This window comes from Pseudochaenichthys georgianus, chromosome 22, assembly GCF_902827115.2.
Source record: "Pseudochaenichthys georgianus chromosome 22, fPseGeo1.2, whole genome shotgun sequence".
NCBI lineage: Eukaryota > Metazoa > Chordata > Actinopteri > Perciformes > Channichthyidae > Pseudochaenichthys > Pseudochaenichthys georgianus.
Genome location: NC_047524.1, coordinates 26,697,171 through 26,709,578, shown reverse-complemented (window position 1 = coordinate 26,709,578; position 12,408 = coordinate 26,697,171). Strand labels below are relative to the sequence as shown.

Sequence of the window (12,408 nt, the reverse complement as noted above, 5' to 3'; positions counted from 1 at the left end):
TATACCATGGCACTTATTTCACCTCTTGTTTATAACCAGTGTAAGAGTTTTAGGTTATATTTTATTTTATATTCCTCCTGCTTCACTAATGTGAAAAGTTTCCATCCATACATCTTTTTAAATTGGTTATTAATAAAAAATCTAGCCGGTATATTTCCAGCTAAAAGTTGTCATTTGGATACAAGTGGCTTTTATTGCCATATTTAATGATGTGTTGTGAACATTTAATTACATTTCAGTTTTATTTTTGAGTAAAACAAAAAGTATTTTAACAACAATATAATATTCGAGCCGTATGCCGAATGTTATATTAGGGGTTGTGACCACAACCCCTTACTGATTCAAGTGTCAATCAAGTTCGTCAACAAGCCCCGCCCTTCTCTAAATGTGAAACACGTGGCCCCGCCCCTCCTCCAATGCTCCCTAATGGGCGTTGATTTCCGGTATCTAGGGTCTGTATTTCCAGGTTCCATAGTGTGGGTTCGGTGTGTGTGATGCATGTGTGTGTTGGGCGTGTGTGAAAGAGTTTGTAGTTTGGTTGTAAACGTTCCCAGCTCGGATACTGTCACCGCCTTGCACCGCAGGCAGGCACCGTGTTCCTACATGCAAGTTACCTTAGCGGCTCCACAATCGTTGGCCAGCAATGACCGAAAGCCCCAGCACCAAGACAGCGAATGGGGACGTGTGTCAGCGTGTGAAGAACGGACTGAAGCCGGAGAGAAACGGCTTGGCGAAGAGCCTCTACCGCTGCCATGAGAAGAAGTCCAAGCACCACGGCCAGCCCGAGGAGGAGGAGGTGAGGCCCGGGATGGGACGGGGAGTGGAGGCTGGTGAAGCCTGGGAGGCATCTGTTGTGTGGATCCGGAAACACCCAGAAATGCTGTCATGTTGTAATTTTTATGAACTTAGGCGATATTAGTATAACACTGCATGACAGCTTACATGTATTAACCGAGCCCTGCTCCTTATTGTCTGACAGTTTGTTGTCATCGAGCTTTGCTTTTCTCGATTACCGAGCGAACGCCAAATCCCGTATGAAATATTATAGTTTAAAGAGTTGTCGACCTTTCTTAAAGTTATATTCACCCAAAATATATGAATAAATCCATTGATCTGAATCATTGCGATACTCTTTTCAATTCGGCAGCATCAGAATTGCATCAATTATTATCTAAATGTGTTGAAATGTAAACTTTATGAGGGGTCTCGTGTTGCGTTCCACCGCCCACTCAGTTATTTTATAAGAGGGAGGTTGATTTAAAAAAAAAAGGCGGGTGTGACAACTCAGAAACGTGACATATTGCACTGAATTTAAGTTCATAATATGTATGCCGAATTTAAGACTAGGTCTTTCTGCAGATCTCTTTACACATTTGATAACATATGTTCACTTGTGACGAAGATATAACCACGATTTCTAAATTAATCAAGTAGCTCATGATGCATTTACATCAGAGCTAGTAAACAACTTGGGGCAATTCATTTCTCTCCCTGGATGAAATCATAATTTTAGACATAGTCCATCTTAATAAGTAGGGTAATTGTTATGTGGTGCACACTTTAGTATATTACTTTGTGTTCTTATTTCCCTTTTTTAAACTATAACATACTCATCAGCATTTAGGCTCATTTGATGGTGGATATTGCACACTTCAGTGGCTATACAAGTTTGTAAAAGTGAGCAACTCCCTCCATAAAAAAGATGATGAGTTAGTGAATAGGGAGACTTTGAACCAATACACCTGCTGTCCATAGAGACTACATGCGTGCCTCAAAACAACATTAATTAATTAATTTTGCACCATTGGATTCACCCTCTGTGAAAATGAATATGTCCCCTCAGACATTGTGAACGTTCAGACTCATTGTCATGTTGTGATACAGATACTTTTTTTAAAGGGCCTTAATTTAGGGTTCATATTTATATGTTGTGCCTCTACTGTGATATCCCAGTTGGCTCTGATTGGTCAGCTGACCGGCTCTGTTGTGATTGGTCAACTGCTTGGAGATGTCCCACCCTTAGCATATTAGGTACAATGTGTTGGAGCCTAGCCAATAGAAGCAAGAGTGTTACATAGTGCTGTCACTATGTTACAGAAGTAAACAAAGAGTCCAATGTAGGCCTAGCAGGCAGGCGGTGGGGGATAGTGTGTGGGAGAGAAACTCCCTCTGGAGGAAACACAGGGATTTTAGCCTTTGCAGATCATTTACATGCACAGAAAGCTATAGAACACAATACAGGAAAACACATGAGCTTAAATCTTCCAGTTTATTCAAATAAGCTGCATTAGGATATATATTTTTTAAATCCTCTGGAGCAGAGAGAGGAGCTGTGGATTAGTGTTATTGAGGAATGCATCAGTGTTTCTTAGGGTCAACAACACTAAACTCACTACTTAAAATGAAAGAGCACATGTTCAATGTGAAAAGTGACAGTAGATATAGATTAGTTGCAATTTGGTGCAATATATATATATTAAAAAAAAAAAAATTATAAATTAAATTATAATTTTCTTTTTCTTTTTAAACAGCTTGAATTTCAGGGGGGGCGCGGGGCTCCGTTGGTGGGGCCAAGACAATGGCAGGGGAGACACTGAACATGCTAAAATACTTGCATCTTCCTTGGTTGTTCTCTTCAAATCAATTCCATCTTGACATTTTGAAGCTAGATAACTGTTGACCGGTCATTGTGCTCACCAGCCATTGCAGTGCTGGGAAAACCCCGTTTCTTCTGCTCATGTTTCAGCTAACTAGGCTGATAAAGTGGTGAGTGAACCTCAGCTGATTATTGTGCGTGCAGATGTCAGCGTTGCTACTCTGTAAGGTATTTGAGAGGGAGGCATGACTGGTCACATGCAGCGCCTAATAGCCATGAGCACCGAGACGCGCATGATGGGGAAGGCGAACTGCAACAAGTCTGAGAGTAGTGAGCTTCTGTCCAGAAAATAGACATGTGGAGTTTCAGTATAAAAGATCATATCCATGTTGAGTGTGCAAATGCACATAAAAACATAACGTCAACACAAGCTAGATCTTCCCATATTTGGAATGCAAAAGCTTTCCCCCCTGTCATTTGTCAAACAGTGTTTTCTGCCCTGTATAGTTAGTGTACAGCTGCACCAGAGCTAATACCATGTTATCTCCCCTCTACGTACAATAAGACTGCACATAAGTCACCTTTAAATGAGTTGCAGCAATCTCAGCCAACTATAACAGAAGACAAACTGTTTTCTCATTAGGAAAAAAGGAGAGGAAGTCACAAGACGTCAGGCTGCACATTTATATGAAGTGGATTTTAACATGAAAGGTTGAAGAGGTCTTATTATACTCATTTTCAGGTTCTTATTTTTATTTTGTGCCTCTACTGTGACATGTAGATGTTCAAAAAAGTCTTTATTTGTATCATACTGCCTGTGCTAACTAAAGTAATAAAATAAATGTAGTGGAGTTAGAAGTACAATGTCCAAGACAAAGAAGCTAGTAGTACATACTTTAGTTCCACCACTGCACTGGGTCCACATAAAACCAACAGTAAACAGAATATTTAGTTTGAATACTTAATACATCATTGTAATGATTATTCTGTCAACTTTTAAGCTTTTCTGTTGTGGGCACATTCCAACCAGAACATTTACATTTTTCAAAATCTATAATATTGTTATTTCCCAAATGAAAATAAATAGTAATATGAACTCACAGATACTATTATTGGGAGATAGATTTGATGAAAACTGGAAATTCCAATGTGCATGTCATTTATCTACAATGCTTGCTTTCCATGTCTCCAGGTCAATGCAACATCGCATCATGGCGTCCCGTACAGTCGGCCGTTCGTTGAGTCTTACGAGCAGACACCAATGCTGCCAGCCGTCTTCACCTACATGAGCTACGGCATTCTGACCATCTTCGGCTACCTGCGAGACTTTCTCCGTTACTGGAAGATCGAAAGATGCAACATCGCCGGGGAGAAGGAGGAACAGAGGGTAGGAGAAGCCACAAACCTGATCCTTTAGTGCACAGCTTTGTATTCATTTATGTAGCCCCCCTGACTTCCTGTTTTCTTTCTGGTTTGGCAATAGCAGCGACGTTATACATCATGAATTATATTAACAGCTACACTGCAGCCAACTGGTTATACAGCTTCCATTCTCTGTTGGTGACTGCAGGATGACGACGTATGAAAAGGGCCTGAAATCTCATATGGGGACATTTTGTAATGCCTTCCTGTGTATCTAACTACCTATCGATTGTGAGCTATCTGATAACCAATCTAGCCAACTTGCCAACTTTAGCTGTCTATCTTATCTAGGGTAGTGGTTGTCTGATATAGTGAGGTGGGCTGAAGATCGGAAGGTTGTGAGTTCAAATCCCGCCAGGAACACCACCACTAGTGTGCCCTTGAGTAAGGCCCTTAGTTACTCCAGGGAGAATGTCCCTGTAATCGGTCATTATAAGTCGCTTTGGATAAAAGCGTCAGCTCAATGAAATGTAATGTAAAAAAATCTTTCTAGTTAGCTAGCTATTCTCATTATTTAATACCCTATGGATAAACTTACAGTGCCCACTCTTCTAGCAGTAAGATTTATCATAAGAACACTGTCGACATGTTCTTTTTGTTGCCAGATTGAGCCCGCTGCTCCTCGCGTCGGCAGAAATGTGTGCATTCAGCACACTGTTGAAGTGATTTTCTAGGCTGAGCACGTGCTGCTTCTAGTATGGAAGTTTTCCATGTTAATGTCAAAACAACAGTGACAAAGAATGGAAAAAAACTAGACTTAATCCATTTCTTGTTTTGTTAACTTGACTGGACTAAAGTGATATTTGCACTCCACATAGTTTACCAATAGTCGAAGCTACGGGGCTCTCGTATTTCACACACTGTTAGCAGCAGTTCTTAAGTGTTTGAAGAGGAAACAACACTTTGCAAACAAAACCTCAGAGCATTTGATGTGATCTTGTCAACCACAATGATATCACAAAATGGAAATGATAATGATGATAAGATAAGTCTTTCTCTGTGTTGAAACACTATAACACTAATATTACCCCTAAATCGCTTTTTTCCCTTTGCAATTCAGTGGAATGTGCGCCAAAGATTGCATTTTGTCAGTAAACAGCCAATGGCGGAGTTATCAGAACATTTGGAACACGTCCTTGACCACTGGGATTGTTTTCAACCTGTTGTGTAACTTTTGATAGTGAAGCCCATTGTTTCAAAGTATTTGGTTATGTTGAGGAAAGGAAGCTAGTGAGATAGACTTGGGGAAGTCATTAGCTCCCCCCAACGGATGTTTCCACCAAGAACCAAGGAACATGAACTGTCAGTCATGTGTTTTAATGTGAAAGATCATATTCCTTCCAGCTAAGCTTCCCAAACAATGCCTGGCATGTAGTTCTTTGATGTTACTGGTAGATTTGATACATTCCTACCACTTCACTGCAGTAGGTCAAGGACTTCTACAGTTATTAGCTGGAATGGATTTTCATCATCCATATCTGCAACCTCTTTCTGCCATGTCAGAGCTCTAATTCAAGTTGCTTTTAATTATATGTATACGAGTCAACACTGTAATTTTAGATATCTGTAACAACATTTTGACCCGTAAATTTAGAACAACTTTTGCCAAGCATTTATGAGTAGCCATGATTCAGAATCAAGAAATCCATAATTCCCTTAATTTTCCTTTTTAAATATATTGTGTTTTAACTAGTCAAAATGATGTCGTAGCAAACTCAAAACTGGAATTAGAATATACATCATTCAATTGTATATTCTATCAAGTATAACATTTTATATTACATTTTTTATTAGATATACCCCACATACTAATACTGCCATATCTTTGATATTTTCATTCTTCCTGGTCGCAATGTAGTCAAACTTCAGATATCTCTCATGTTGTTTTGTCCGAATGACCTATTGGATATCTTGAATACAAATATTGTTAGGTCACTATGACATTACCACTTGCCAAAATAACATTGTAAATATCTGCAATGTTAACTATATGTCCATACTGATGCTTAGCTAATGTACCCCTCTCTCCTCCTCCTCTTTATTGGTCCATGTGTAGGACTTTGTGCCCCTCTACCAGGATTTCGAGAACTTTTACACCAGAAACATCTACATCCGAATCAGAGACAACTGGAACCGGCCCCTATGCGGCGTGCCAGGGCCCACAATGGACTTGTTGGAGAGGACGTCCCCCGACTACAACTGGACTTTCGCGTAAGGGAAAAATAAAAACCATAGATTCTTCTCATCGATTGTTTCCTCTGTCTGATCTTCTTCTGCTCTCCCTCGCAGTCAATCAGGCCGGGTGTTGCAGGATGTGATTAACTTGGGCTCCTATAATTATCTGGGCTTCGCTGAGAACAAGGGTGCGTGTGCTGACGCTGCAGCCGAGATCACCATGAAGTACGGCGTGGGAGTAGCGAGTACCAGACAAGAGCTTGGTACGAACACATGCCAAAATACAGACTTACCCTCCATAAGCTTTGCAATTACTGGAATACAGAAATAATGTGCAGGAGTGACATCACTACTGTAAATAAAGCATTATGAAGCAGTCTGTTTAGATACTAACCATGTAAATACCTAGAGTTTAAGGGGAAATATATCTTTGTTTTATTTATACCGCACAACAAACATTGATTTTCTTTGAAGAGGACACATTCTGCTCGTTTTCAGGTTCATATCAGTATGTAGTGTCTCTACTGTGACGTGTCTCCATGCTTTAATGTTCAAACAGCTCTTTATTGTTCTCATACTGCCTGTGCTGCAGCACCTCTTTTCACCCTCTGTCTGAAACCAGAGCCCAGTCTGCTCTGATTGGTTAGCTGGCCTGCTCTGTTGTGATTAGTCAACCGCTTCGAGATAGATACTGTAGATAGACAGTGGCGAATATCTGATTCGGTGTTTTCTAATTTCACATGTACTTTAGAAAACGTGAGTAACACCCAGATAACCCTGGAGGAAGGCAGTTTTAGGCGACGGTGGCTCAGGAAGTTCGGTGGTATGATACCCAACCCCTGCAGCATGTCAGATTTTCCCTGGGCGAGATAATTAACCCCAAATTGCCCCAGATGGCCAATGGTGTGTGAATGTGTGTTTATCTTTCCTCCAGCCTCTTCCTCTGTGTCAATGGGTTTGAATGGAAGAATTCTGACTCGTTCAAAGTTCTTTATTTGTCAAACGAACATAGCTACAGTGTAGTTATGCCGATGAAAATCTTGTGTCACAGGCTTCTCCAACAGTGCAACACAAAACACAGAAACTGAAAAATATAGTGCAAGTAAATATTAAATACAAGAAGAAAATAGTTTAAAAAAGTGAAATAGTGCAATAAGAGTCCATATGCAAGTAATTGAAATATGATATAGGTTAATAGATAAATCATTTTTAAGTAGCAGCCAGATGAATATTGTGGATGTTGTTTCAGCAGTTCAGGTGTTTAACAGTCTTACGGCCTCTGGGATGAAAGTGTCCCTGAGTCTGGTGGTTTTAGTCCGGATGCTGCGGTAACGCCTGCCAGACGGCAGCAGACTGAACAGTTTGTGGCTGGGGTGATGGGGGTCTTTTGTAATCCGGAGGGCTTTCTTCCTGAGCCGCTGGGAGTAAAGGTCCTCCATGGATGGCAGCTCCGTCCTGGTGATGTGCTGTGCAGCTTTCACCACCCTCTGTAAAGCCTTACGATAGAGGGCAGGGCAGCTGACGTACCAGGCGGTGATGCAGCCAGTCAGGATGCTCTCTATGGAGCACCTGTAGAAGGTCAGGATCCTCTCTATGGAGCACCTGTAGAAGGTCAGGATGCTCTCTATGGAGCACCTGTAGAAGGTCAGGATCCTCTCTATGGAGCACCTGAAGAAGGTCAGGATCCTCTCTATGGAGCACCTGTAGAAGGTCAGGATCCTCTCTATGGAGCACCTGTAGAAGGTCAGGATCCTCTCTATGGAGCACCTGTAGAAGGTCAGGATGCTCTCTATGGAGCACCTGTAGAAGGTCAGGATGCTCTCTATGGAGCACCTGTAGAAGGTCAGGATGCTCTCTATGGAGCACCTGTAGAAGGTCAGGATCCTCTCTATGGAGCACCTGTAGAAGGTCAGGATCCTCTCTATGGAGCACCTGTAGAAGGTCAGGATCCTCTCTATGGAGCACCTGTAGAAGGTCAGGATCCTCTCTATGGAGCACCTGAAGAAGGTCAGGATCCTCTCTATGGAGCACCTGTAGAAGGTCAGGATCCTCTCTATGGAGCACCTGTAGAAGGTCAGGATCCTCTCTATGGAGCACCTGTAGAAGGTCAGGATCCTCTCTATGGAGCACCTGTAGAAGGTCAGGATGCTCTCTATGGTGCACCTGTAGAAGGTCAGGATCCTCTCTATGGAGCACCTGTAGAAGGTCAGGATGCTCTCTATGGAGCACCTGTAGAAGGTCAGGATCCTCTCTATGGAGCACCTGAAGAAGGTCAGGATCCTCTCTATGGAGCACCTGTAGAAGGTCAGGATCCTCTCTATGGAGCACCTGTAGAAGGTCAGGATCCTCTCTATGGAGCACCTGTAGAAGGTCAGGATCCTCTCTATGGAGCACCTGTAGAAGGTCAGGATGCTCTCTATGGTGCACCTGTAGAAGGTCAGGATCCTCTCTATGGAGCACCTGTAGAAGTTGCAGAGTATCCTGGAGTCCATGTTGAACCTCCTCAGCCTGCGGAGGAAGAAGAGCCGCTGTCAAGCTTTCTTGGTGATGGTGGTGGTGTGACGAGTCCATGTCAGGTCCTCAGTGATGTGGGCACAGAGGAACCTGAAGCTGCTGACTCTCCACCGTAGTCCCAGTGATGGCGATGGGGGCGTGTCCCTCTCTCTGCTGCTTCCTGTAATCCACAATCAGCTCCTTTGTTTTGCTGACGTTGAGATGGAGGTTGTTATCCTGGCACAAGATGTCAGGATAACAACCTCGACCTCCTCTCTGTACGCCGTCTCGTCGCCGTCGGTGATCTGGCCGATGACGGTCGTGTCATCAGCAAACTTCACGATGCTGTTGGAGCTGTGTGTGGCCACGCAGTCGTGAGTGAACAGGGAGTAGAGGAGAGGGCTGAGCACGCAGCCTTGAGGGGCACCGGTGTTGAGGATCAGGGAGGAGGATGTGATGTTTCCCACCCGCACTGCCTGGGGTCTGCCTGTCAGGAAGTTCAGGATCCAGTCACAGAGGGCGCTGTTGAGCCCGAGGTCTCTGAGCTTGATGACCAGCTTGGAGGGCACAATGGTGTTGAAGGCGGAACTGTATCAATGAACAGCATTCTCCAGTATTCACCCCCTTGCCATTTTTCCTATTTTCTTGCATTAAAACCCAAAATAATATAATATTTTTGGGGGGATTTTATGGCAAGACCCCACACAAAGTTAGTAAAAATTGGTGATGTGAAAGAAAAAAAGAGCACGTTTTAAAACATAACAAAAAATGTAAAACTGAAAAGTGGTGTGTGCATATGTATTGACCCCCTTTGCTATTTAGCCCAAACAAAGACCTTCAGAGTCACACAATTATTGAAATAACGTTCACCTGTGTGCAATCAAGTGCCTCATTATCTCTGTATATACAACTGTTGTAGAAGGCCTCCGTCTTCCATACCACAGCAAGTGGCCTTTCTAAGCAAGAAAACGACACCATGAAGACTAAAGAGCTCTCCAAACAGGTCAGGGACAAAGTTGTGGAAAAGTATGAGACAGAGTTGGGTTATAAAAAAATCTCACAAATGTTGAACAACACGAAGCACCATTAAATCCATTATTTTAAAATGGAAAAAAATATGCCACGACAACAAACCTGCCAAGATAGGGCTGCCCACCAAAACTCTCACACCGTGCAAGGAGAGCATTGATCAGAGAGGCAACAAAGAGGCCGAGGATAACCCAGAAGGAGCTGGGAAGCTCCACAGCAGAGAGAGGAGAATCTGTACAGGACCACAGTAAGCCGTACACTCCACAGAGCTGGGCTTTATGGAAGAGTCGCAAACAAAATAAGAAAACATGTTTGGAGTTTGCCAAAAGGCACGTGGAAGATTCACCAAACATGTGGATGAGACTAAAATTGAACTTTTTGGCCATCAAGGTAAACGCTATGTCTGGCGCAAACCCAACACCTCTGATCCCCCTCAGAACACCATCCCCACGGTGAAGCAAGGTGGTGGCTGCATCATGTTGTGGGATGTTTTTCATCGGCAGCAGGGACTGGAAGCTGGTAAAAATAGGAGTGATGAATGGAGCTAAAGACGGGGAACTAGTTGAGGAAACTGTGTTTCAGTCTGCCAGAGATTTGAGGCTTGGGCAGAGGTTCACCTTCCAGCAGGACAATGACCCAAAGCATACTGCTAAAGCAACGCTAGAGTGGTTTAAGGGGAAACATTTAAACGTTTTGGAGTGGCCTAGTCAAAGCCCAGACCTTAATCCAATCGAAAATCTGTGGTATGACCTAAAGATGGCTGTACACGAGCCAAAAAAGCCTAAAGGAGCTGGAGCAGTTTTGGCAAGAAGAATGGAAACAAATCCCAGTGGAAAGATGTGCCAAGCTTATAGACACATACCCCAAGAGACTTGCAGCTGTTATTGCTGCAAAAGGTGGCTCGACAAAGTATTGACTTTAGGGGGGTGAATAGTTATGCACGCTCATGTTTTTTTTCCAGGTGTGAGAGGGCAGTGTGGAGGGGGAGGGCTATGGCGTCGTCTGTGGACCTGTTTGCTCTGTAGGCAAACTGCAGGGGGTCCAGAGAGTCAGGGAGGGAGGAGGTGATGAGGGTTTGACTAACCGCTCAAAGCACTTCATGATGAAGGAGGTGAGTGCTACTGGGCGGTAGTCATTGAGGCTGGTGATTATTGTCTTTTTGGGACAGGAACGATGGTGGAGTGTTTGAAGCATGTGGGGACTACAGACTGCAGCAGGGACCTGTTGAAGATGTCTGTGAACACCTCTGCCAGCTGAACTGCACACACCCTGAGAACACAGCCAGGGAGGCCATCAGGTCCAGGAGCCTTGTGTGGGTTAACCCCTTTAAAGGATTTACACACATCTGCCCTGTTTAAATCAAAAGGGCAGGGCTCCTGGTCCTTCTGGGCCCCCACAGCCTGGCTGCTCTCAAAACGTGCAAAAAAGCTGTTCAGCTCATCTGGGAGAGATGCGCACGCAGACACTCCCGCAGCACCCCCCACTGCTCCTTTGTAGTCTGTCATTGTTCTTAGTCCCGCACACATGTTCCGGGTGTTACAGCCTTTGAAGTCAGATTCCACCTTCTCTTTGCATTGCTGATTGCTCTCCGGAGATCATACTTAGATTTCCTGTACTCCTCCAAATCTCCAGCTCTGTGGCGACAGTGCACGCTTTCAGTTTGCCACGCACCTCACCGTTTATCCAGGGCTTTTGATTTGGGAATGTTCGTACAGAAACCTTCAGTACCACGTCATCGATGCATTTCCCAATGTAGCAGATGTCCGTGCGTGTGTTGATGGTATTGTCCTCAAACACACTCCACTCCGTAGATGCAAAGCAATCCTGCAGAGCTGAATCTGACTCCTCTTTGTTACCGGTCTGTCCCGTTTGAGTTTCTGCTTCTAAGCAGTGAGATGTGGTCTGATTTGCCGAAGGGAGAGCCTTATATCCATGTTGAAAAGGGGAATAAACATGGTCCAGTATGTTTCCCCCGCGCGTCGGGCAGCTGATGAGTTGGTAGTACTTCGGCAGGACCTTCTTCATGTTGGCGTGTATGTAAAGGCGCTTTGAGAGGTTGCAGTAAAGGTGCTATATATATATATATATATATATGCAGTCCCTTTTCCTCAATTTTTAAGCAACAAAATGGTGTTACTAAAATAAGATAGTGCAAGAACATAATGGTGCAATCATAAAATACTGAAATTAGTCAAATAAATCCATATGGAATAGAATAGGATCATTTTCAATGAATTAATGTATTTATTGTGATTTCCTGTGTTCTGCTCCTCAGGTAACCTGGACAGACACGAGGAGTTGGAGAAGCTGGTGGCCAGGTTCCTGGGCGTGGAGTCGGCCATGTCTTTTGGGATGGGGTTCGCAACCAACTCCATGAACATTCCAGCGCTGTCTGGCAAGGTAAGACCACAAGATGTAGATGTTTCCTCTGTAGAGCTGTGATTTACGATTGAAGAATACCATTGCTGCAAACGTTCCCCTCCATTGCTTGTCTCCGCTCTTTGGCTTGCTCAGTCACATGTCCTATATGTTGCAATATGGGCATAGATTTGTCTCATTATTTGTTTACAGTGTAAATATGTGATTTGTAAATGCAAAACACCATCCGCAAATGCATTTAAAAGATTTGCAAACTCACACAAACATTTGCAAATGTAAAACGGATCGGCAAATACGCTGAATATTTTCACAAA

General features: G+C 43.5%; 1 protein-coding gene across 1 annotated transcript in view; it reads left to right on the top strand.

Moving 5' to 3' along the window:
* The first annotated feature begins 438 nt into the window (after positions 1 to 438).
* LOC117467449 (serine palmitoyltransferase 2-like) overlaps positions 439 to 12,408 on the top strand; it is a 29,257-nt gene continuing 17,287 nt past the window's right edge. Inside the window, exons 1-5 of the mRNA XM_034111085.2 lie at positions 439 to 796; positions 3,789 to 3,983; positions 6,075 to 6,229; positions 6,308 to 6,456; positions 11,991 to 12,115. Coding sequence (XP_033966976.1) covers positions 644 to 796; positions 3,789 to 3,983; positions 6,075 to 6,229; positions 6,308 to 6,456; positions 11,991 to 12,115 — 777 coding nt within the window. The 5' untranslated portion in view covers positions 439 to 643. The remainder of the gene's footprint in view (positions 797 to 3,788; positions 3,984 to 6,074; positions 6,230 to 6,307; positions 6,457 to 11,990; positions 12,116 to 12,408) is intronic.